Genomic DNA, 27,071 nt, shown 5'->3' with positions numbered 1-27,071 from the left:
CGGGTTGGCTAAAATACCTCTGTCACCCAAACGGGGAGGGGGTGGTATCCTTAGTCAAGCCTTCATAGCATGGTGGTCTGACCATGGAGCAATATTATTTGCCACCAGATCCATCTCCACCCCAGTGCCAAAGATCAAGTCCAGGGTATGGCCAGCCTGATGGGTGGGACCAGCAACAAATTGCAATAACTCCAGCGTTGCAATGGCCGACACCAGGTCCGGGCCATGTCCTGGTGATTGGGGGTCTGCATGGATGTTGAAATTCCCCAGAATCAAAAGTTTAGGAAACTGCAACTCCCAGATGGCTGCTGCTTCCAGCAAGCCCAGCAGGGCATCCAGGGGTGCAGTGGGTGATCGCTACACCACCTAGATGGCCATGTTCTTGATTATTTTCCATCCTAAGCCAACACATTCCACCCTGGAATCGATGGTGCTGCGAGGGCCCTGTTTTGATCTCCGTCACTTGTTAAGTCTTACAGCTTTAGAACATGAAAACTTATCATATAGCATTTTTACCTTCAGTTTGACACCTTTTGGCACCTTTTCTGCAGAATTATGCAAGGGATGTACTAAAGTGAATGTAAATACATGTCTGCTTTGGATAAAACAGTATAGCTGAATCCAATCCTTTATGAATGTCTTAGTATTTGCATGGCATTGATTGTGCAAAAAGGCACATAGAATGTCCTAGTTGGGTGTTTTGTTTACATACGGCCTTTTATTTTGTCATATCCTGTCATATTATTTTGTCATATCTTCTTTCTGTTTCCTTTTTTTGTTATTGTAAGAAGGATTAAATATTTTTCTTTACTTCAAATAGTGGAAAAATGCTCATGAAATACTTTTCAGGTTGTATCTATTTTCTTCTTAGGTCATTATTATGAATTCTTTAATATACAACTGTACCCCACGTACTCACATTCCTCTAATGATGGACACTGTGAAAATGGCTGTAATAAAATTCCTGTAGAAAGCATATCAAAGGGCTTGTTGTGCTGTTGAACAGCTGAATCAAACAGAGGAAAACATCTACTTCTTGTTTTGAGAAATGACTGGCATTTTGAAATAGAATTTTTAATATTTTAAATAATTTTCTTAAATTTCTTAGGTGTAAAATGTGTGCAAAAATTGCCTGTTTTTACTAAGGCTTTGCTATTTATTTCCTTTATGGCATATTTGTTTACTGTGTGTTGATTAAACAATTTTTAATTTATTGCCAAAATCTATGTGAATAAATTGTCTATCCTAGTAATTTCAGGAAATTACAAATAGGAGGTTCGTAAGGTGACAACATGTGCAGTTGAATTTTGGCTTGTATTTAATGCAAATTGAAAACTTGTTGCAGTGTCAGGTAGGGATACTTGCATGTGTTATCCCTTATATCCTGTTTTGTTTGAGCCATACCCTGTCTCCCTGCTTCTCATTTTATAGATATCATGAAAAGTCAATTGTCAAACCAAACCAGTGAGTCAGGATGTCCTGAATTATAGAACACACGCCTTGGAAGAATTTCCTTTTCATTGCTACACAAGGGATGTTCTTATTTTTCTACTTGGCTTTAAGCATCTATATAAGTGGAATAGAAGTAACATCTTTGGGGCTGACCTGAAAGCAGAACCTTTTGATATAATCATGCAGATTTTGAAACTTTTTGTGTATCTTATATACAATTTTAAATACTAAAGATGATTTAACAATTGTCTGTAGAAGTGAAAACTTGTTACAAAACTCTTTTCTATTATATATGTTAAGAAGAATATTGACAGATCACTTGGGTATCGACCAGTTTATATAATTACATTAGTCTTTGATTCACAGTTGTTCAGTAGGTTAGCCAAGGGTAGGAAGTCAGACACAAATAGGTCATAACATAACTATAGTAGAAATATATCCACTGTATATTTCTGGTAAGGCCTTGGAGGAGGAGTGTGTCTCATGGCTTGTGCCACTCAGCGCTTAACACCCACTCAGGGCGGCTGTCCCACCACTGAGTGCCTCCACCTCCAACCGGCTTGCCTGTCTGTCCAGCAGTCAGCCAATTGCCTTCCGTGATGCACCCCTGACCACCCTCTCCTCCTTCCACTTCCCTCTGAGGCTTGGAGGCTGCAGATCCCTGCCGTGTGAGAGCTAACAGCCGCCTGCAGCCTTTCCAAGTCCTGGGGTGAAGGCGAGGCCATTTGCAGAGTTCTTCCACTCCACCCCCCTAATCTAGTGCTTGTTGTATTCTTGAGTGCAACAGGCTTGGCTCCTATTATTGTGTTGCTTTTTGCAACAAAATAGAGCATAATCTGCATGTTGATGTGGAGGTTGTCAGCTAGACAAGCCCAGTGTTTCTTTTAAGGACAGTGTTAGAAATCTGAGGGCATAGAATATGTGGTCAACTAACTGGCTGTATTAAAATGTCAGATATTTATGAGGATGTCATTATTTCCAATTGTCTGAACTGTCCCTTGGACAGCCTGACTTGAACACTTTATAAGTTGAATTCATATAATGTCCTTTCCTAAATACACGTTCAAGTCAATCTTGGCAAAGTGACAATACCAAAATTAGATGCATCTTACATTTGAGTAGCACTTTGTAGATCATTTAAACTAACTCTTCTTTTTTAGTCTTCTCTCAATGTAAGCCACCTATAATGTTCTGTATCTCCAGAGAAACTGATTCTGCTCTTCTGTCATCAAGTTCTATTGCTCAACTCTTACAGTAAAGAAGCACTTCCTGATATTCACATTTCAATCTTATTTCCTGTATTTTGCAGCCACTGTTTATCATTTCTGAAGGATTGCTTTAGAGCATTCACTCCTTTAACAACAAAATCCATTGTTTTAACCTCAGTCACTTGTTAAGTATAATCCAAAAAGAGTTACAGCTTTCTAAATCTATTGAAGGCTAGAAAACAATATAATTCCACTTGGTCCCCAGAATATTATTACTACTTAAGATTTATTTAGGAAACCTTTGTATTATTTGTGGACTTGTTTGACGTATGAAACTTTTAAAGATGATATATTAACTTTTATTGATTTTCTCTTTCTCCCGCAGTAGATTTCAGAATCATGAATACCTTGTATAAATACCCCTAACTCTTTAAAAGAAGCAGATAAGAAAGCTCCTCTGCTTCAAAAGTGATTAAATTTAGCATGTAAGAATGCATTCAAGAATTTTGGGACTCAGACATTCACATGTTTTCATCCACAATATTTGTAATTTTTGGTGTACAAAGTTAGAGAACATTATAAGAATATTATTATATCTGGTCTTTTGCCAGCAGATGTTTAATAATACATTGTCTCGTTAAGAAAAGTACAGTATCTTTTTCTTGACTTGGGGGCATGTGATAATGAAGAAGAGTTGTTTCTTATATGCCACTTTTCTCTACCTGGAAGAATCTCAAAGTGGCTTACAATCACCTTCCTTTTCCTCTCCCCACAACAAGCACCCTGTGAGGTAGGTGAGGATGAGAGAGTCCTGACATTACTGCTCCATCAGAACAGCTTTATGAGTGCTGTGGCTAGCCCAAGGTCACCCAGCTGGTTGCATCTGGGGGAGCGCAGAATCAAGCCAGGCTCGCCAGATTAGAAGTCCGGCCTCATAATCACTACACCAAGCTGTTGCCTCATTTAATTTTCAAAATATTTGTAGGGAGCTATTTTGACAGTAAGTACACACATTTTTAAATGTGGCACATGAATATTTCAAAGGCTTTCTCCCTTGAGATTCAGGAGGATGTCTTGGTGGGTGTTTCCCACTTTACCTGGAAGGCAGAATCAAGCTTTCATTTCCTGTCCTGCATGGTGGGAGGTATCCTCCTCCAGTCTTTTCCTGCTTCTCCTGGGAGTAGCAAGGCTGACTTGCCTCTCCTTGAATTAGATTAGTTGGTTAGCGAAGTTTGTTAAAAAAGAAGTTTTGTAGATCGGTGGTACCCAACCATCGGGCTGTGGCCCGGTGCCGGGCCACGAAGGCCCTGGCATCGGGCCGAGGCTCCCTCTCCCCACCCCCCCTGCAGTAAGAAACTTCCCAGGCTGCAAGCTTGCGGCCCGGCAAAGCTCCTTACTGTGGTAGGGGGGGGAGAGGGAAGCAGGGCTGCGCACGCGCCATGCGCCATGCGTGGCCGAAAACGCGCATGTGCGGCCGGGCAATAGCCCTCCATGCTGCCGCCAGTCCACAACCTGTAAAAGGTTGAGGACCACTGTTGTAGATAATAGTCTAATAGTTTAGTATGTTATAATAGTAATAGTCTTATAGTTGAGGTTCTTTTTTTCATGCCTTTCAAATGCGATTGATTGTCCCTGCCATTTTGAAAACGCTGCAACTTCGATCTCTGTAGCAGCCTGATGGTGGGCAGGAACGAGCACTCTGGGGGCTTCTTCTTGGATGATGATCCTCCAGCCCCTATGATTCTGACTTCTGACAGACAGTAAAAAGAAATGCCACAGCCCCAAGGATAAAGAGGAATCTGAAAAGAAAATTAGGGCTGAATGGAAGAGACCCCTAGTGAATAGGCAAATACCATCCTTTATTAAAAAACTGGGTGTGTTACCTCATTATGGAGAGTCTATCCTACTGATCCCTTTGATCGATGCTCCCATTGCGGCCCTACAGTTTGGCAGACTAGTCTCAAAGGACGATGAAGGATACCTTTGGGATGCCATGGATTCCTCCCTCCAACCTTAGATAAATGAACTGGAGTAAATGAACTGGAGGCTCCTTGGCTGTCTTTGGAGAAAACAATGAGTAACTTCAGGCGACTCACACTGACCAAGGTGGACAGGATATTAGCAACAGCAAGGCCAACACATGCCCACTGGAGCCTTGCCCATCCTGGCTCTTAAAAACAGCTGGCACAAGGATAAAGGGCCCCCTCCAGGAGATAATCAACCTATCACAACGGGAGAATTCCTGGAGGGATTGAAAGAGGCTGTGGTATGCCCACTGCTGAAAAAAATATCTCTAGATCCGCGAGAGCCTAATAACTACTGACCCGTCTCGCATTTAGCGTTTCTGGGGAAGATGGTAGAAAGGGCAGTCGCAAACCAACTGATGGAATACCTGGAAGAAGCTTCGGTCCTAGACCCACCCCAGTCAGATTTCCGGCCTGGCCATGGGGTAGAGACAGCGCTAGTCACCCTGATAGACGACCTCCGTCACCAGTTGGACCGAGGCGGGTCAGCACTGCTGATATCACTAGACCTCTCAGCGGCGTTTGACACAGTCAATCATGAGCTTCTAGCTCGCTGCCTCATCGATGCCGGAATACAAGGGACAGCTCTTCAATGACTGATCTCCTTCCTCCGGGATCGTGGACAGAGGGTTGCAATAGGAGAGAAAACATCAGACCGCCGGCAACTTACTTGTGGAGTCCCACAAGGAGCGGTCCTCTCTCCTATCCTATTCAACATCTTCATGCGCCCTCTCGCACAACTGGTATGGAAGTTTGGGCTGGGTTGCCATCGATATGCAGATGACACCCAGCTCTTCCTCCTGATGGATGGCTGCCCTGACTCTCCCCCAGAAGCATTAGCCAGCTGCTTGGAAGCAGTGACGAGATGGCTGAAGCAGAGTCCTCTGAAGCTCAATTCTTCAAAGACGGAGGTCCTGTGGCTGGGTAGGAAGGGCCCATGCGAGGAAGCGCATCTGCCTTCCCTGGATGGCGTAGAGCTTACTACGGCTCACTCTGCCAGGAACCTGGGTGTGATCCTGGATGCTTCCCTCACAATGGAAGCCCAGATGATGAAGGTAGCATGGCTGGCATACTTTCATCTCTGCCAAGCCAAGCTACTAGCGCCCTACTTGGCCCCAGAACACCTAGCCACAGTGATCCACACTACAATCACCTCCAGGATGGATTTCTGTAACTCGCTCTACACAGGCCTGCCCTTAGCCTTGACCCGGAAACTATAGCTGGTCCAATATGCAGCGGCCAGGATCCTCACAGCGACACCGTGGAGATCCCACATCCGGCCCATACTACAACAATTGCAATAGTTGCCAGTTGAATTCCGGATCAGGTTAAAGGTTCTGGTAATTACCTTCAAGACCATACGCGGTCAGGGCCCAGTGTACCTGAGGGACCGCCTCCCTGCCTATGCCCCCAAAAGAGCTTTACGCCACCAACCGGCTACTGGTCCCTGGGCCAAAAGAAGTTCGCCTGGCCTCGACCAGGGCCAGAGCATTCTCTGTCCTGGCCCCCACCTGGTGGAACGAGCTCCCAGAGGAGATCAGGGCCCTGACAGGACTAAAAGAGTTCCGCCGGGCCTGCAAAAGGGAGCTCTTCTACCAGGCATTTGGCTGAGGCCAGGCCAACCAACCAACATCTGCAGGGCCCCTGCCCCCCCTCCCCCCAGAAACCCACTAAGACTCCTGGACCTGTTCAAGTTATCACTGTTTATGTTATGATATACTGTTATGTTATACTGTCACCGGGTTAATCAACTAATAATAATGTTATTATATGTATGGTTTCATGTATAGTTTCAGTTATATGTAAACCGCTCTGCGCCTTTGGGGAGGGTGGTATATAAATATGAATAAATAAATAAATAGATAGATAAGAATGCAGAGACAGCAATCCATTGCACACATGAGGCAGTAGCTATGGCAAGACTTCTTCCACAGCCTTCATCATGAACAGAGCGGGAATTGCTTGGTGCAGGAAGCTGCTGGAGAATGCCTGCAAAGGATAAGAAAATGCTAGAGGGTATTGCTAGAGGCTTGGCCTCTCTGTCCTTCTCTTTTTTTATATATAAGATTTTTATTTTTATTTTCCAGAATTAAAGATAGTGAAATACATGCAATCTACATTGTTAGTACAGAAAAAAGAAGGGTTATGCTCTTCATTTAATATATTTAGTTCCCCGTTTCAATCCCCTTTGTATTATTTTCTTAAATAGTTCAGGTAAGGGCCCCATTGTTCTTGAAAGGCCTCTTCTGTTCTTCCGTTAACTATTAGTGTCAGTTTAGCCATCTTGGCAAAGTCAGCTAGTTTGTTCAGCCAGTTGGCGTCTCTGTCCTTCTCAACAGATGCTGCACTAGATGCTTTAGTTTTCACTGCCAGTTCACTGGCATCAAATTCAGTCACTAGAAGACTGCTTGTCTTAAAGCTCAGCCAGCTGACTACCAGTTTAAAACAATAATGTGACAGCCTACCCATTTGTAGGGGAGAAGTTATTTGAGAAAACTTTAGGCAACATTTTGATATAGACATGGGATAAGAAAGAGGCCATACCTTGACACATATGCAGGGAATACTTCCTGTATAACCCAACACACCTTTCCCAATTTGAATCAAACTATAGGAAAGAGAAATTGGGATAATAATTTTTGTTCATCAAGTAGCAGAAGTGGTTTCAGATCCAACAGACTGTCAAACAGACCAGATCGGACTGAGGGGGACAAAATATCGTCTAAAGCTTAGAATCATAGAGTTGGAAAGGACGTCCAGAATCATCTAGTCCAAGCCCTTGCACAGTACAGGAACTCGCAACTACTTGCCCACCCACAGTAACCCCAATTTCATGCCCAAGTGATCCCTGCACCTAAAATCTCCAGAATACAGCCTGGCCTGGAACAAATTCATGACTCAAGAGTCAATGCCAGTGTGTGTGTGTGTGGGGGGGGAAGGCTGCAAAATTTTGCCCACCAGTGGACCTTACCCACATAGATGCCTGGGCAAGAGATAATCACGAATGGCTACAAGTTCATAACGATGACTCCAAACAAGTTTGTTCCTTACCCCAAATTAAAACACCTGGCAAAAAGACTCAGAACTCAGTTAGCAATACAAAACCACGTAGCCATTAGAGCCATAGAACCTATTCCCCAACAGGATCAGGGAAAAGGGATCTACATCTTTTATTAAACCTAGCTGTCACTTTATATTCACGGTCCCAATACTATAAAACTTGTTCTCCAAGGAAGTCTTAGGGAGAACAATCTCAAGTACGTCTACCCAGAATTCTTTCTAGGTCTGTTGAAAGGGGCTAACTCCCAGGAAAGTGTGCTTAGCACTGACTGACAGTATGCTGTTTGTTGTTGTTGTTAAGTATGAAGTCATGTCCGACCCATCTTGACCCCATGGACAATGATCCTCCAGGCCTTCCTGTCCTCTACCGTTCAGTGCAGAGTCTACTGCTTCAGTGACCCCATCCAGCCACCTCATTCTCTGTCATCCCCTTCTTCTCGATCGCTCCCAGCATTAGGCTCTTCTCCAGGGAGTCCTTCTTTCTCATGAGGTGGCCAAAGTATTTGAGTTTCATCTTCAGGATCTGGCCTTCTAAGAAACAGTCAAGGCTGATCTCCTCTAGGACTGACCGGTTTGTTTGCCTTCCAGTCCAAGGGACTCACAAGAGTCTTCTCCAGCAGCAGAGTTCAAAAGCCTCAATTCTTTGATGCTCAGCCTTCCTTATGGTCCAACTTTTGCAGCCATACATTGCAAGTGGGAATACCATAGCCTTGACTAGACGCACTTTTGTTGGCAGGGTGATGTCTCTGCTTTTTAGGATGCTGTCTAGATTTGCCATAGCTTTCCTCCCCAGGAGCAAGCGTCTTTTAATTTCTTTGCTGCAGTCCTCATTATAGGACTGCAGTCCTAGAGAAACTGGAGTGTGTCTAGAAGAGGGCTACGAATATGGAGAAGGGTTTTGAGACCAAATCGTATGAGGAAAGGTTGAAGGAGCTTGGCCTGTTTAGCCTGAACAGAAGACAACTAAGAGGAGATACGATAACTAACTTCAAATACTTGAAGGGCTGTCATATATTGTCAACTGCTCTCTCCAGTCGGGGGAGTTCCCTGAAGCGTTGAGGGAGGCATTGGTATGCCCTCTCCTCAAGAAACCTTTTCTAGACCCGCATGACCCCGCAAGCTACTGCCCAGTAGTGCATTTAGCGTTCCTTGGTAAGGTGGTAGAAAGGGCTGCAGCGGACCAGCTCCTAGCGTTCCTGGAAGATACTTCGGTGCTCGATCCATACCAGTCTGGCTTCCGTCCTGGCCATGGGGTCAAGATGGTGCTGGTCTCCTTGTTGGATGACCGCCGTCGCCAGCTTGACTGAGGCGGCTCCGCTGTGCTAGTTCTAGATCTGTTGGCCGCGTTTGACGTGGTCGATCAAGAGCTGCTAGCGAGCCGCCTCGCCGGTACGGGGATAAGGGGTACGGCATTACGCTGGATATGCTCCTTCCTCCAAAACTGGATTCAGAGGGTAGCAGTGGGAGAGTAGTTATCGGGCCCTTACCGGCTCCCTTGTGGGGTCCCACAGGGCTCAGTGCTCTCTCCCACACTATTTAACATCTTTATGCGCCCTCTGGCTCAACTGGTACGGAGTTATGGGCTGGGTTGTCATCAGTATGCTGATGACACCCAGGTCTTTCTCCTCATGGATGGCTACCTGGACTCCCCCCCAGATCCATTTGCCAGATGTTTGGAAGCCGTAGCTGGATGGCTCGAGCAGATTCGCCTGAAACTCAACCCCTCCAAGACGGAAGTCCTGTGGTTGGGCCATAAGGGAGCAGATCAGGAAGCGCACTTACCCTCTCTGGCCGGGACGCAACTTAATATCGTGTCTCAGGTCAGGAACATGGGGGTAACCATTGATGCCTCACTAACACTCGAAGCACAGGTTAAGCAGGTAGCTGGCCAGGCATTTATCCACGTTCGCCAGGCCTGGCTACTTAGCACCCTATCTGTCCTCTGAAAACCTAGCCACAGTGATCCATGCGACGGTCACCTCCAAATTAGATTTCTGTAACTAGCTCTACACTGGCCTACCTCTGGGCTTGATCCGGAAACTGCAACTAGTCCAAAATGCGGCTGCTAGGGCCATGGAGGACCCATATCCAGCCAGTCCTGAGGCAGCTGCATTGGTTACCGGTTGTATTCCGGATCAGGTTCAAGGTTTTGGTTCTGACCTTTAAGGCCATCCGTGGTCTGGGCCCAGCATATATGAGGGACCGCCTTTCGCCCTATATCCCCCGCAGGGCTTTACGCTCGGCGGGGGCCAATTTGTTGCTTATTCCCGGCTCTAAGGAAGCCCACCTGGCCTCTACCACGGTCAGGGCCTTTTCGGTCCTGGCCCCGACCTGGTGGAATGAGCTCCCGGAAGAGCTGAGGGCCCTGCGGGAATTACCAGCATTCTGCAGTGCCTGTAAAATGGAGCTCTTCCGCTGGGCCTACGGTGAGGCTTGGCGGTGAGGAGGATCAGGCCCCCCCTCATGAAATCTGGCAGTAGTGAGTGAGTGCTAGGTCCCTCCACCTCCCTGTAGCTGAGGTGGTGGAGACTCGATGATTAGTATTGCCATCTATTGTTGTTACTGTTGTTATTGTTGATTAATTGGTTGTATTTACTGTAAGTTTATGTGATTGTTATGGATTTTAAGGGAGGGGTTTTATGTGAGCCGCCTCGAGCCTTCGGGGGAGGCGGGATATTATTATTATTATTATTATTATTATTAATAATAATAATATTAATAATAATAATAATAATAATAATAATAATAATAATAATAATAATAATAATAATATAGAACATGGTCCCCAACCACCGGGTTGTGGCTCCCTCTCCCCCCCCCCCAGTAAGAAACTTCCCAGGCCGCAAGCAAATCGGACACCAAAACGGCCGATTAGCTTGCAGCCCGGCAAGCTTCTTTTTGTGGGGGGGGGAGAGGGAAGCAGGGCAGCGCATGCACGTTTGCGCAATGCACTGCCGCAAACGCGCATGCTCGGCAGAGGCTAGATAGTAATCTGATAGAAATACTGATTGTATGAATTTAGGCAGATTGTAAATGAGTGGGCAGGAAGGGATGTGCCAGTGTTTGTCTCTTGTAATCCTTCCTTGCATACCCAGGAAATTGCTGATCACCACTATGGGATGGTAGATGAATTTCCTCCAGGCCAGGCTGAATTGGGCATGAAATTGGGGTCACTGTGGGTGGGCAGATAGTTGTGAGTTTCTGCATTGTGCAGTGGGTTGGACTGGATGACCCTGGAGGTTCCTTCCAACTCTATGATTATGTTCTAGGAAGGAAAGCTGTGCATGACTCTGTACCACTACCAGCCTGGCTGAGTTTAAAAGCTGCTGATTTCCATGTACATGTTTCCAGTTTGGTAGTAGCTGTAGTTAAACAGAAAATGGAAGCATACCAGAGGAGGACAAGCCACTTTAACACTATTTGGTAAAATATGTGACTTATAATGGACAGGAAGTGTGAGAGTGGCCATCCTTACTGACAAGTCTCTGAAAGTATAGCTGTTCCTGGAATATCCACAGTTTGTGGATTTTTAAAAGTGGTTAAGTTCTTCTGTGGCTCCTTAATTTTTGTGAGGACTCAGAAATAATGAATATTGTTAGTTGAATCATTTCTAATATAGTAGACTGAACATTGTGGCTAATATAACTGACCAGATAAAGATGCATAGTACTAACTCATTATAACCACTGTTTCTATAGGTGGATAATAAACTACAGACTCAGATGGTTCTTAGTTCTTGTTTGCATGTTAGTTAGTACAGTAGTGCCTTTTAAATAAAAATTTTGAGTTCAATTCTATGTGCACCTGCTTACATGTCCCAGGGTCCTCACTGGGACTTGGTGTTGATGAGACAATTATAGGAAGCTTACTTAACTTTTGTGTATTGATTTACGTGTGTATTACATTTTCATCAGTCTCTCAGAGATTCAAATCCTCTTAGTAGCAAAGTTGTTGAGTGATGTAGTGTATTTCTAGCTATTTTGTTACCTTATCATAGTTTATTCAGTTATATACTTCAACATTTTTGCACCATTCAAAAAAAGAATGCTTTTATCCGTTAAACCCACTAAAAACAAGCTAGTGAAGTACCTTTAGCAACGTTAAGAGCGTTCTCTGTTTACCTATAGGTGTTCTGTTGATTAATTTGTTAGGTATACTTTTTTCTATGGCTGCTTGTACACAGTAGTAATTGGTATGGTTCAGGCAGGCACCTGGGGAAAGAGGCAATAGGCAATGTCCAAAAACAATCTGAGGTTAAGGGACAGCTAGTCAGCAGTCCACACATCAACCCAGAGGGCACATCCAAGGAGAAGGTCAGACCAGAACGTCACATTTCAAAGACGTATCCAAAGTTGTGGACTAGCTACCCCTGCACTGGCTTGCCCTTTTTTGGCTGCTTTTATCAGGAATAATTCAAGGCATCTTCTCAACATGCTGAGTCACCCAGGGACAGGTGCAAGTCATCAATTGGCTGAGCAAGCTACAGGGCTGTCAGCCCTGATCTGCAATGACTCCAACTCATAGCAGAGGTTGCCTAGTGTTGGATTGCCAACTGTGCACTATGACAACATTCCTGTGTCTCCCTCTCAACCTACTTTCTCCAGAGTTCCAAAGACTCTGGTAACCCCTGTTGTGAGGTTGGTGGCTGAAGGTCTCTTCTTATGCTTCTGATCCTGGGCTGAGGCCTGAGGATATGGCTCTTTGATTGCAGGCTGAGACTCCTCATCTGCACCTGATGGAGTCTACATCTTGCTTGGTGGGTCTTCCTGCAGCATCCAAGGACTGAAGCCCGTTTCCCCAACCTCTTCCTCATCTGAAGAGGTGTTGGTAGGCAGGTTCAAAACAGTAAAAGGTGACCAGGATAGTTTGTTAGCTGATGATTCTTCCACTCCCTGCCTTTTTGAATTCTGAAAAGATTTCCCTTGAAACATAATCAGAATATACTTTGAGAATGAGCAATTGCATTAGACTATAGACCATAGCTAGATGCTGAATATTCATGATATACTGCATTGAAGTGACTATTATTTTAAGTGAACTTTCCCACCATTATAGAAACAGATGCTAATGAAGATCTGGTTGAGCCATCTATATTTTCCCTCCCAGCTACCTTTCAGATTTGATTGGCATTTTGCTTGTTTGAAATGGCACTAGATTATGACCTAGTTTTGTCTCTGAAAGAATAAGATACTAGCTTCTGAGAGTGAATGTTTCCTTTTTAAAGTATGATAAAAACAGGGTAATTTCTAGATTCTAAATCACATCTCACTGAACTCATCTGAGTATGTATATGTGTGTACACACGTGCACACGGAATTGCAAACTTGGCATTTCAAATGCTTTGCTATAAAGACAGCCCAGGAATAGATTTACAGATTGCACAGTATTCTCCTACCTGTTGCATGAACCATTATCTTCAGTCCCTTATAACAAAACTTTCCAGTTATTGCTCTCATATCACCTCTGGTGACATATGACTTCTGGGGGTGTGACCAGCTGACATAACTTCCAGGGGTCCTTGAAGCCTGAAGACTATTTCAAGGGGTTCTCAATGATCAAAAGGTTGAAAAAGACTGGCAAATCCCACATCTTTCAATTCCTGAAAGATGTTGGAACTAAAATTGTTGAATTAATAGTATATGGATGCTTGGGAGAACCCTGTAACATACAAGATATTTATTGGCAAGAAACATGGAAAGCAAAGCTTAGTGCCAATAAAATTAAAGTAATTGTGTGGGTCAAATAATTTTCTTTGTCTTTTTACGGAAGTCAATTATTCTATAAAATGGTGGCTTATTTGCCAGCATTCATACTGTGGCATACTTTTCAGTATTTTTGTTTGCTTAAAATATGTTTATGCTGCCTCTCCACTGAATCTGCCAGAGGCCTTGTAGCACTTTTGTAAGATCTGGTGAAGGACAAGACTGATGTACTTGGAATACCAATCTGGCTTTCTAGCAACCTGGAGGAAAATAAAACAAAATCTTTAATACTGATACAGTGTTAAGTCTTTATTTCTAAGTAGATAGATGCCTGACAAGCAACAGCTGGAGTAGCTGTGCTGCAAAATTTTAGTACTGTATGCTGGTCACTGTGAAAATAGATCTAGAGCATAAGACTGGGGTTTCATTTCATTTGTATAATCATTCACCCTTGGAAGGACTAGGAGGCCCAGGTGTGTAAAGAAAGTTTATCCACTTTTGTGTGTGAAGAACTCAGTTTATCCATCAGATCCCCCAGGTCCTTGGGTAGGACATTGAGTTCTACCCAAATCATTCTCTAGGCATGGGCAATTTGGCTTGGATAAGCCCAAAAGTACCCAAATCAATACTGATTTGGGTACTTTGTTGACTAATCACACTGCCCATTCACTGCTTTCAAACTGTCTGAATCAGGGTGGCTGAATTGCAGTTTGTGATTTGGCCACATTTTGGCTGTTTAAATGCTCCCCCTCCACTTTATTAGGCAGTGCTTGAGTAGACCGGAATGGGGGGAGGAGTATGTGCTTAATAGCTGATCATGACAGGCACTCCACCCTCTGCAACAGTAGGGTGAGTATTTAAAAAGAGCAGCCAGTGTGTTGAAGAGCTGATGATGACAAATACCCTGGTGAGGCAGGATTTAAAGGGAGCGAGCAGGATTCCTGTCATTATCAACTGTTTGAAGGGCGCTCTCTTCCCCCTTTCTTCACTGCTGCTTGGGAAGGGGCGAGGGGGATAGAAGCATATGTACAGAAAGCCCTGAAACTTCTTGGATTCATCCAAACGGTGAAGGGGTATACATGCATCTCAGATTTGGCCAAACTGTTTACTCATGAACAGACCATTCACCAAATTTGCTTAATTACTCAGTTTACTCTAATAGCAACCCCAACCTGTCAAAACAGTTTAGATCACTGTTAAGGTTCATCCCCTTCTCCTCCCAAGCCTAATTTTTTTTTGCCACTTAAGTCTTCCTTCATCTTGTGCTCCTGATCTAAGTTTCTGAAACTTTCTACTCTTTGTGGTGGATCTTCCACATCCAGAAGAAGTTTTGGACTTGGAGAGAGTCTAGGAAGTTACAGCCAGCTCTAGGAGCAGATTCTATCTTCCCCCTTCCTATAGGTATCTGGCTAGGTAGTCAGAAGTGAATTGCATGAGCCTATTAATTCCAAGTTTCTGGTGTCTCAGACTAAGAAGTGTCATGCCTGATCAGCTTCAGCAGATTACCTCCTATGCTTCATAGTGTGGATGCTCCTGCGGTCAGTATGTTATCTGGATCAGATTGCACATTGGAGGAAGGAAGGGTACTTAAAGAGGCTGCAGTCTGTAAGAGTGACACAGCCCTGCACAGAGCCCATGACACCAATGCTCACTCTATCTAGACTGTATGTCATTCTTTTGCTATGCAAAATGCAGATAAAGGTTTTTTTATGTACCCCCCCCCATCTGACTACTAAGAGCAGAGAAGGTTTTGTAGCTGATACTATCTTGCTTTCTGTAATTTCAGCAAGGGCCGTTGGTGCTACTGTGGTTGCCAAGCACACTCTGGCTGAGCAACTGGTTGATGGTAGCATCACCCAAGATCATAGTAACATCTTACCCCTTCAAGGATTACATGATCTTTGAGGACAAGCTAGAAGATATTCTAATTGAAACTTAACCAAAGATGGTCCCTCCACTTTCAGAACGTAGGAACTCCAGGAGAGAATTCAGATATTTGGGCTCTTCCTCTATATTCTCTAAGGCAGTGGTCCCCAACTCCTGGTCCAGAGACCGGTACCGGTCCGGAGACCAATCAGTACTAGGCTGCAGCTCCTCCTTGCCCTCCTCCCCAGCTGCTGCCTCGGGGCTGCCCTGCCACTCTGCCGCCAGCTCACCTTTGGTGCTCTTCAGCGGCCACGATGGCTGGGGCTCCCCCTCAGCATGGCACTGCGCAGCTGCTGCTGGCATCGCCCCCCAGCGGGTGGCGGGAAGTCAGGGGCACCAGCGGGAAAGCAAGGGGAGCAGGGGCTCAGGCAGCAGCAGCGATGTCCATTGGCAAAAGACTACCCCTCCATGGGCCTCTGTAAAATTGTCAAACATTGACCGGTCCCCAGTGATAAAAAGGTTGGGGACAGTGATCCCCAACCACTGGTCCTGTACCGGTCTGTCGATCATTTGGTACTGGGCCGTAGCTCCTCGTCCTCCTGCCCGGCTGCTGCCTCGGGGGCTGCCCTGCCACTCTGCTGCCAGCTCGCTTTTGGTGCTTTCCAGCGGCCGCCATGGCTGGGGTCCCCCTTGGTGTGGCACTGCGCAGCTGCTGCTGGTAGCGCCCTCCAACGGGCGGCGGGAAGTCAGGGGCGCCGGTGGGAAAGCAAATGGAGCAGGGGCTCAGGCGGCGGTGACGTTCCTCGGCAAAAGACTACCCCCAGTTCTCAGTAAAATTGTCAAGCGTTAACTGGTCCCCAGTGATAAAAAGGTTGGGGACCACTGCTCTAAGGCATTTAGAGTTTTTAGGAACCAGGTATACAGCAGATTTTCCTGGAATCGCTACAAACCTTCCTACAGGTTTCAGCCTCATTGTCTTGCTCCCCGTTAGGCAATATTGGACCTCCAAAGTCAAAGTAAGATGCCTCAATTAGAGTTGTTGTTGTTGTTGTTATTGGATTTCTATCCCGCTGCTCCCCTGAGGCTCGTGGTGGGTAACAACGTGTAAAACCCCCATAAAACCTCTAATACATAAAACACCTAAAAATAATTCCCAGCCCACCCAACCCACCCCACCTGATGGTGGCGGAAGTATCCGGGAAACCAGGGGTCACTGCTGATGTAGATGTAGAGAGGGGTCCCGATCTAAAAAAGGGGAGGCGCCAATCTCAACCATAAACCTGGCAGAAGAGCTCCGTTTTGCAGGCCCTGCGGAAGGATGGCAAATCCCACAGGGCCTGCAGGTCCTCCGGGAGCTCATTCCACCAGGCGGGGGCCAGGACCGAAAAGGCCCTGGCCCTGGTCGAAACCAGACACACCTCCCGGGGTCCAGGAACCACCAATAACTTAGTCCCCACCGAGTGTAGCGCCCTGTGGGGGGGGGGCATAAGGCATCAGGTGGTCCCTCAAATATGTGGGTCCCTGACTGCGGAGGGCCTTGAAGGTTAAAACCAAAACCTTGAACCTGATCCGGCTAGCAATCGGTAGCCAATGCAGCTGCCTCAGCACAGGCTGGACATGGGCCCTCCAAGCTGTTCCTGTAAGGACCCTGGCAGCCGCATTTTGTACCAGCTGTAATTTCCGGATCAGGCGTAGGAGTAGGCCTGCGTAGAGCGAGTTACAGATATCTCTTCTGGAGGTGACTGTCGCATGGATCACAGTGGCTAGGTGGTCAGGAGACAGGTAGGGCGCTAGTAGCCGGGCCTGACGAAAATGGAGAAAAGCCTGGTCCGCTGCCTTCTTGACCTGGGCCTCTAGTGTTAACAAGTCATCCAAGTTAACCCTCACATTCCTTGCCTGGGGCGCGATGGTCCCGGCCAAGGTGGGTGGTCGCACTACCTGATCTGCTCCCTTCCCCCAAACCACAGGACCCTCCGTCTTGGCAGGGTTGAGTTTCAGACGACTCTGCTCGAGCCATCCAGCTACGGCTTCCAAACATTTGGCAAATGGATCCGGGGAGGAATCAGGGCAGCCGTCCATCAAGAGATACAGCTGGGTGTCATCAGCATACTGATGGCAACCCAAGCTGCAACTCCTGACCAGCTCGGCCAGAGGGCGCATAAAGATGTTGAAAAGCGTGGGGGAAAGCACCGAGCCCTGTGGTACTCCACAGGGGAGCCCAAACGAGCTCGATAGCTCATCCCCCAACGCCACCCTCTGGGTCCGGTTTAGGAGGAAGGAGCGTATCCAGCGTAATGCTGTGCCCCTTATCCCCGTTCCGGCGAGGCGGCATGCTAGTAGTTCGTGGTCGACCACATCAAATGTGGCCGACAGATCTCAAAGAACTAACACAGCAGAGCCGCTTCGATCCAGAATTGATCCCTTTTCAGCGTAAAATAGGTACAGTCAATTAGGTACAGTCAATTAATCACACTAAAAAAAAAAATAGGACTGGCTATTCTGTATCCATAGTGCTTTTTGCACATATATTTTTAGAGTTAAACAGTTGCATAGAGGTGATTTGCTTTTGAAGGCATTGGTTACCCCAATAAAGATAAGATGGAACCATGACTACATCGAGTAGGTGACTAAAGAAAGCAATGCATCCTGTTAACCTATCTGGCAGCCAGGATACTCCTCCAGGGTATTCAGCCTGATCTATTAGGACAGCTACTTCCGCAGCCTTGGAAGCCTGTTCTTCCATGCGGGAGATATGTAGGGTGATTATTTGAACCAGCCTTAACTTCATATTTACTCCAGGGTAGTCAAGTGGACATTTTTGGATAGAGCTCTTGACCAGCAGGTCTTGCAGAAGTTAATGCAAAAGGATTAAGGGTGTTGCCCACAAGGAGGGGAGTATGCTTTGTTACATTCCCACACATCTGGGCCTACTAGTCCAGCGAGAATGGCAGGCAGGCAGGAAGGAAGCCGTGATAGGGCAGAGGGAAAATGTGGGAGGGGTCTAGATTTACCATCCCATGTTTGCAAGTAGGAAGCCACTCACATTTTACTCCTCCATGTGGAAATTGTCTAGCCGTCAGAGAACCTTCCTTCCTTCCTTCCCTCACTGCCTGTGATTACTGTGTCTTTCCACTAGGTGGCCACAATAACTATAACTAAAATTTTTAACAAGTGGTACATTTTATAATGCAGTTTTAGGATGATTGTGGCAGGCATTCAGCTGCTGCTGTAACATTGCTTTATATTTTGACAATAAACTATTAAGTAGCTACTCAAATCTATATATGCTATGATTTTAAAAGAAGGCACACATGAATCCTTGTGCTTATAGATATTGTATAATTTGGTCACCTTAATTTCAGAAATTATCTCTTAAATTAAATCAATATTTATTCATGTAAATCATCTTGTGCTTCATAACCACAAGATTCACAAGGTGCTGAACAATAATCAGAACAATCAAACAGCAAGATCAGTAAGATCCAATAAAACCAAGAGCAAAACATCGACATAATGAAATAATAGCAGTTTTCAGAAATCAAATTAGTGGCAAAATACAGCATAGACTTTTAAAAAATAAAGCATATAAAATGACTGGGTTTATTTGAATATGATCTTTAAATTTCATTTGGCAGCATTAAAAATCAAGCAGCTGAAGTTAGAAGAGCCCATTCCACGTACAAAATTAATCCATTAAAATCTGCAAATTTAAAAATATTTTACTCTTGAACTTAAGACACAACAGTCAAACTCACTATCATTGTGAGAAAGTGTTCCACAATTTTTTAAGATTAATGTGTACTATGCAATCACTGTTGTGAATGTTGCTCCTTGTGGAGCTTAGGAGGTGAATGAAAGGGGGGAAAGGCTGTTTTGGTGAAAACATAACCACCATGTTTTATGGAATACTATCAATGGAGAATTGGTGCAGAATGGGGACAGATCCAACATCAATAGGTCTACCTGGTGCCCTATAATTGTATCCTCAGCATGCCTGCTGGAGGATAAGACCATGGAGTGGCAATACCTGGGATCTATTTGGGTGCTGGTCACAGCATGGTCATTTTACTTCTTGGTGGAGGAAGCCAGCTGGCAGCCTGTGCTGAGTGGCTCCACCCCCAAGAACCCTAAAAAATGTCCCCCAAACTGGGGGAGGCTGGCATGCAGGTATGGCTTCCCCCCAAAGGATCCACCCCAGTGATCAAAACCGCCACAGAGTAGGGCCAAATTCTGCTCCAACCAGGGCTCCCTACACCTTAAGCCAATCTAGCTGTCAATCATGGACACCATCTAACCAGATATACACACCCCACTTTAAGAAGTGCATGCCATCAACCTTAAAAGGGGTAATTTGCCTAATTGTGATGTCCAGGTGCTTAATTAGGTGTCTCAGCTTATATCCGGGTCAGCTTATATGCGAGTATAAACACTTTTGAATAGCTTTCACTGTTAAAAAAGCTATCTAAATATTCTGGTATACCTGTCTGACAGGTGATGGAAAGTGCCATAAGTCACAGCTGACTTATGGCAACTCTATAGGGTTTTCAAGACAAAAGATGTCAGAGATGGTTTGCCATTGTCTGTCCCTGCATCACAATTGTGGACTTCCTTGGTATTCTCCTATCCAAATACTAACAAGCCTTTTTTAGCTTTTTATATCTGACAAAATCGGGATAGCCTGGGCCATCCATGTCAGGGTGTTCTAAAAGACTGAGGCAGGGTCTTCTGACTATTCAAGACCACTTCAGATATCTCTTTTCCTTTCAACAAAATTTTTGTTTCCAGTTTTCAACTTGTATTGTCCTTATGTCTCAGATGTAAGCTTGCGATTTTCCCAGGAGTAAAAGGCAAACTCCTGTGCTGGAATCTAGGCCCTGCTGGGGCTCTTAACTGCTATGAGAGCAAAATGCAGCGCTAGAGGGTGAAGATGCAGCATCACCTCCCTTTTGTACATAGAAGGTAGATCATGACAGCCTAGAACAGTGGTTCTCAACCTTCCTAATGCTGCGACCCTTTAATACAGTTCCTCATGTTTTGGTGACCCCCCCAACCATAAAATTATGCAAGTGTTCTTTCACAGAAATTAAACCAAAATTGACCATTGATGTGAAGATCCATTATTCATGATTGTATATAAATTTGTTTTTTTTCTGGGATTTCTCAGTTCAGTTCTGCCTCTTGTCCCACCATACTGATCTAGCTCTTTCCCACTGCTCCAGACAGACGAACACTCTATCTCGATCTACCCCGCAAGGCTGTTGTGTAGATGCCACCCTCGGCCAAGCTGCTTGCCCTGCCGTGACCTCTGTGAAAGGGTTGTTTGACACCCAAAGGGGTCCTGACCCCCAGGTTGACAACCACTGGCCCAGAAATTCATCCATTTCTAGAGAGGGGCAAACTTCTACATAACTATAGCATCACTTATCCTCCAGTGGAGGGTGAAGTCATCCAGAGTGGTTAGGTCATGTCTCTGCTTGCTTAGGTAGGACAATTGTAATGCAAATTTCTTGCAGCCACCTAGCTGGTGACCAGAGCCTGACCTTCCAGTTTAGATTGCCCTACTTTTAGGTAGGAGATCCTGAGTTCTGCTCCTGATCAATAGAATCCATTGGAATTACAAATAAAAACAGCTACAAAATGAGGATATTTTTCTACTATAAAGAGGCTTCTTTGCAACTGCAGTTCTGAGAAAACTGCTAGAGTTCTTTCTCCATGGCTCCCACTTACCCACAGATGGCTGGAGCCAGGACTGACCAGGCTGCGAGAGAATAGTGGGAGGGGTCAGAGGTGGCTGCCCAAGTCCCCGAGGAGCGGCCCAGAGCTCCAGGCTTCCACTCCTCTAGCGGACCCACATTGGAGGCACGGCAGGTGATTCCCCAACCCCAGTAGGAAGGAAGGTGGGAGCAAAGAACAAAAGGGCCCCCATGAAGGAGAAAGGTTGGCCTGCGCCAAAAGGCACTGGCTCCTGCAAAGCAGCCCTGAAGCCTACAATGAAGCAGAAATAAGACTCAAAGTGCTCCGGGTTGCATGCTGCCCAGGGGCCACACTGAGCAGCTGCAGGACGTCTCAGCCGATGAGCCACCTGAGAAACGCTGCTGGAAGTATGCAGGGCTGGCGAGCCCTTTGGCTAAGCTATATGTGCCGGAGCTTCGATCAGGGGCCGGCTCCCAGGACCTCTGGTCTCTTGAGGGTGACAGGGGCATCTCAGAGCTCTGGGATCAAGTCCCCAACATATGGTCACCCTTGCCATGCCCAGGGGGCACCCAGGCTTCCAAAATGGCGCCAGCCATGCAATCTCCAAATATTCCCCCTACTTGCACGATTCCGGCTCTGAGTTCAGTGCCAACGAGAGGGGGAGGGGGGCGGCAGCTTCTCTGTGCCAAGTTCTGCTGCTGGGCCTTCCTCTCAAGGTGTGTGTGTGTGTGTGTGTGTGTGTGTGCAGGCATACCACAGGTCCTCTGGCCACCGGACAAGAAGAGGAATGGACGGATTTGGAATACTGTGCCACTGATGTTTCTGAGCAGGAGAACACCTGCCTCATATAAATTTGGGGGGGGGCATCCAAACCTACACAGGTGCGCATGGGTCAGCCCTCCCTGGCATGGGCCCAGAACACGCTCCCCCAGTGAGGCATGTTCTGCAGCTACCCTACCTGTGGCTCTTTTAGAGAGGGAGGAGGGGAGGTAAGGAGATAAGCCCATTGGTATCCCAGCCACATCCTCCAGGCCAGTGGTCCCCAACCTGCGGGCCGTGGCCCGGTGCCTGGCCGTGAAGGCCATGGCGCCGGGCCGCGGCTCCCTCTCCCTGCCCCCCCCGCAGTAAAAAACGTCCCAGGCTGCAAGCTTGCAGCCCGGGAAGCTTCTTACTGCGGGAGGGCGGGGAGAGGGAATCCGGGCCGTGCATCGCGCATGTGGGCGCGGCCCGATGCGCGGGCGTGGTACGTGCGGGCATGGCCAAAGATCTCTGCCAAAAGTATGGGATGGAGGCCCGAGAAAAACCAAAGCCTTCAGCTAATCTGGGATGCCAGGTGTTTCACATGGCCCGTTCCTGCTCATACATTCCCATCATTTCCCAGTTGGCTTTGATGATATCCTAAAATCCAATTGTCCTATTCCAGGCATTGGAAACTCACTTCCATTGCCAGGAGACTGTACATTCTCCCAGAGGAGACAATGGAGGATCTAAAAGTTCCACTTGTTGATGCTCTGGTGATCACCCTCAATTCGGGAGCTGTATTAGCTAAAGATGGGGACAACCAGCGGAAGGATGTAATAGTCAAGAAAAATGAATATCCTCTTAAGAAGAACTCTTAAGAAGAACTCCATGGCGATCAGAGCTTCTGGAGCCTACCCAACCTCCCTCAGGCCATTGTCATCTGGACTGACAACCTGATGAAGTCTCCTACTTTTTGCCAACACAGTGGCAAAACAGTCTCTCCTGAAGATCAAGAGGGTGGTGGAATTTGCCACGGATGCGTCCCAGGAAGCTATATACTTCTGCCCGAGGGTACAGGTAGCCAGTGTTACCATTCATCACAACATTTGGCTCAAACATTGGAAGGCTGATTCAAGAAGGGTTAAGAGTTAAGTCTTTACCTGTTGACCACTGGAGCTCTAGATCAAATTGTGGCTAACAAATCCCCTGACAAATAGTGAACATCATAAGGACATATAAATAGTATATTAAGCATTCATTTTTCTGTGTTCTGCTTTTCATTTAGTTGTGTGATACATTACTGTGTTTCTTGCTGATATCTCTAGGCTTTCATTTTGGTATTGCATCTGTCATTGTACCGTGCTAAATTCTGTCCGCCTGAATTCACATGTTAATACATACTCAATTTTTATTACATAGGGATTATAGCTTTATCCATGTACTTTAAACATGAAATTACATGTGATATGTTCTGAGATTATTTTAACTGACAGTTTTCAAGTTTATACAGTGCAGCTTCTGGGGCTACAGTAGCTGTACTGCGTGAGGGTAAAAGCAGATTGATAAAGGAATGAACTTTGGTGGGAACACAACTGGAAGGAAAAGAGTTAAGTAGCTCACCTGCTCGCATTCCTGAATTACCATTAAATATAATTAATTAAAAACCCTCCTTTTAGAGAATGGTGTAATTTCAAAATAGCTCTTGGGTTTTTCTTAAGCCTGTTTAACAGACAGCATGATTTTATCCTGCTCTCTTCATTGATAGTGTAGAAAGGCAAGGGTTTTTCTGCTTGCTCCCATAGTTCAAGTTGTCCTGTCCTTTTGTGCTGTGTAGAGAGGGCAGAGTTGCATTTAGAGGCCAGTTTTGGGGAACCCTGTCTCCAGAGTTCTGTGGTAAGATCTAGTGAGGGATGGGTGTGGGTGTCCTTTATATTTTTTAAAATAAAAGAATAGTAAGCCAATAGTCTGCCTGATTTTCCCACCTGAGGATGCTTGTCCTATAGGAGCAAACGTGATTATAAAGCACATTTCTATTCTGGTTCTTGTGGCCTGCTGTTGTTTAGAGGCATTTATCAGATAACTACAAAATATATATGGATTCAGCCATGTTGGTCTGAAGCAGTAGAACAAAGTTTGAGTCCAGTGGCACCTTTAAGGCCAGTGAAGTTTGATTCAAGGTATAAGCTTGCATGTGCATGCACACTTTGTCAGATACAGTGAAACAGAATGCCCTCAACCATCACATATAGGTAGAGTGGATAGTTAATTGCCCTGGCTGTAAAAAAAAACGCTACAAAATGTGTGCAACTTAAGTATTTTGAAAGGCGTTATTTAATACATTCTGTATTAAATTAATACATAAAAACATTTCCTGCTTCATCAGAGGAGTTCTTGGCATTCCTGGTTTCCCCGTACTTTCCAAGATCTCTGAAACAATCTTGTGAGAAACATTAATTAGTTCAAGGCCACATTAAAATTCCTGGTTGATTGAAGATTTAAACCCAGTTTTCTCTGTTTCTGTCTTAACATTCTGTTTGCTACTCCACTATTTCAATATTTAAATTCATGTTTTTATTTTCAGGATTTAAATACTGTATACTACTATCTTCATGGAATGGACATACTATCAAATCTCAGGGAACATCAGTTAAGGTATGAATATCTAATCTCATACAAATTTGGTAGTCTGAAAGCTCAAGAGGTTAAGATGAGTCTTTGTGCTGTGCTTTCTCATGTGTTTTGTCTTTTAAATTCTCAGTGGTTAGAAGAAATGTAAGCAACATTTATTTGTTTTGTTTATTCAAAATGCTTATATGCGGTCTCTTCAAAGACCTCATTGAGGCAGTTCTCAACAAAAAAGGTAAAATCATAAACTGAAGTTTTCAAACTATAAATAAAACAAGAAGCATAAACGTGCATAAAAATTCAGAGTGCATATATACTATACGTAGAAAATGTTAGTTATTGCCTGTAACTTTGTACAGCTCAACAGTGGACAAATTTCAGGTGCAAAATATAAATTGGTAAATTATACTGAAATTAGTGAAATCTCAGAAGACTTGACTGTATGCCTAGTGTTGCAATATGCTTGGTGTTGAATGCCACTGTGGATAATTAAATAAGTTTAAAAAACCTTTTTGTAGTACAGCTGGATTGATCATCCATGGGTTGTAGTTTATGGGTGAACGGAAAGATTAAAGTGGTATATGAAAGTGATAGTTCTACATTGTCCAGCTATTAAAGATTTCAACTTTGATTCAAATCTCTGAATATTTTGAATCCTGGTTCTCCCTGTATAAAATGAAAATACTGCCAAGTAACCATCCACGGTGGATCAGCCATAATAATATGGAACTTTTCTTCTCAGAATTATGACTTCAAGTGCACGTTACAAAAGGTACGAAGGAAATCAAGTTCTGTTTTGGTAAGTTCACATAAACTGTTGTACAATATTTTAAAAAATGTAAGGCCTATATAGTACTAAGAGCAAACCAACATTCTTTAGTCAACAACAATACAACAATACAAAAACCTTTAATGGCATCCATTCTTTAGTCTTCAGATAATACGTGTTGTCCAGAACTCTTGTCATGCTAAAAAGCAAGCTGCCTGCTGTAGTTCAGAGGACATTAACTGTTAGGACCAAGTAGCGGTATGTGGAAACATTGTTAAAGCTGCTCTTACCTAAAATGTCACATAATTACTGAGCTTAGTAGTAAACAATTTGGGGGGGGGTCTCATTGGAGGGTTAAATAAAGGCATACAAGACAGTACTATTTTATTTAATGTGTTTTGAATTGAGTTGATTAAAAATGAGGATGGATTGGGTGGGGGGAAAGAGAAACTAGGGTTTGGGGTTTTTTTTTTTGGTCTTTTTCTACTATTGTTTAAAAAAGATTTCTCCCCTTATTTTGAAACTATTATAGCGCTCTCTCTCTCTCTCTCGCGCTCTCTCTCTCTCTCTCTCTCTCTCTCTCTCTCTCTCTGTGTGTGTGTGCCAGTTTGGTGTAGTGGTTAGGAGTGCGGACTTGTAATCTGGCATGCCAGGTTCGATTCTGCGCTCCCCCACATGCAACCAGCTGGGTGACCTTGGGCTCGCCACGGCACTGATAAAACTGTTCTGACCGGGCAGTGATATCAGTGCTCTCTCAGCCTCACCCACCCCACAGGGTGTCTGTTGTGGGGAGATGAATGGGAAGGCGACTGTAAGCCGCTTTGAGCCTCCTTCGGGTAGGGAAAAGCGGCATATAAGAACCAACTCTTCTTCTTCTTCTTCTTCTGTGTGTGTGTGTATATATATATATTTGCATACAGATTTACTGATTTTAAACAAAGTCAGTCCTAGTAGCATATTAGTAAAGGTTCAGAAAATAGCATTGTTTGCTATTTCAGGATGAGAAATGTGTTGCTTAGTTACACAGGCTGATGTATGACACCTGAAATTAACATGCAGAGCTCTTACATTTTTAATTTTTGCTCCCTCAAAAAATTAGTCACAAGTTGTTTCAAGCCATACTAGTCCAAAATTAAAATTCAAACTACAATTTATGTAATGCAGTACTGGTTTCTGCCCAGCAAAGTGACCCTCCCCCTTTTGACTGGAACTTATTAAACTTCTCTCTGAGTAGTAATTGCTGCCCCTAGCAATAGCCACATAATATCCACACAAACTAGTCATGAGTCAGAAAATGCTCACTAAATAATATTGTAAATATGTTTAAAAACCATTGCAGTGCATGAATATAGAGGCTCATCTTCTGTGCAGTCCCCTATTGCAGCGGTCCGCAAGCTTCCGCAGTGGTCCGCAAGCAGCCCCAGCGCAAACGTGCATGCGCGGCAGTCCGTGCATGCGCATTTGCGCCGCCGCCATGCCGGCGGCCACAGCTTCCCCTCCTGGCCCCTCCAGGCCGCGAGCAAATCTCTTCCCTCCCCTCCTGAAGCGAGAAGCTTGCCGGGCCGCGAGCTAATTGGCCGCTTTGGCCTTCGGGCCACGGCCCGCGGGTTGGGGACCACTGCCCTATTGGACTGAGCAGGTGTGCACTGGAGAAGTATATTCCTGACCTTAAAAGTCTTTTAGAGGGCACTCCTCCCCCCTCTCACTATCCCTTTCCTACCCAAAGGACAGTCACATGGACCAAGGTAAGGGGCACCGACTCCCTCAGTTCCTTTCTTGCTGCCATTGAGAAAGGTTCTTCCCAGCAATACTCCTTTGAAGAAAGATCTAGAAGACAATGAAAGAGGATTAGCCTGTTTCTGTTGGGTAATCCTCTCTTGAAACCCATTGCCTTACCGTGTGATGAGCAGACAAGGAAGTCTGTACACAC

The 27,071-nt window shown here is 45.1% G+C and overlaps 1 protein-coding gene across 9 annotated transcripts in view; it reads left to right on the top strand.

Annotated features, from left to right (window-relative positions):
• The window catches only part of RAPGEF6 (Rap guanine nucleotide exchange factor 6), a 222,360-nt gene that overhangs the window by 15,724 nt on the left and 179,565 nt on the right, over positions 1–27,071 (top strand). For all 9 annotated transcript variants that reach the window (XM_077326867.1, XM_077326865.1, XM_077326862.1 and 6 more), the window contains exons 2-3: positions 24,329–24,399; positions 25,115–25,171. In XM_077326867.1, coding sequence (XP_077182982.1) covers positions 24,329–24,399; positions 25,115–25,171 — 128 coding nt within the window. The remainder of the gene's footprint in view (positions 1–24,328; positions 24,400–25,114; positions 25,172–27,071) is intronic.

The sequence above is a fragment of the Paroedura picta genome, chromosome 3 (genome assembly GCF_049243985.1).
Source record: "Paroedura picta isolate Pp20150507F chromosome 3, Ppicta_v3.0, whole genome shotgun sequence".
Taxonomy (NCBI): domain Eukaryota; kingdom Metazoa; phylum Chordata; class Lepidosauria; order Squamata; family Gekkonidae; genus Paroedura; species Paroedura picta.
The sequence above is the reverse complement of the archived record's forward strand: the minus strand, read 5'-3'. Positions and strand labels throughout refer to the sequence as shown.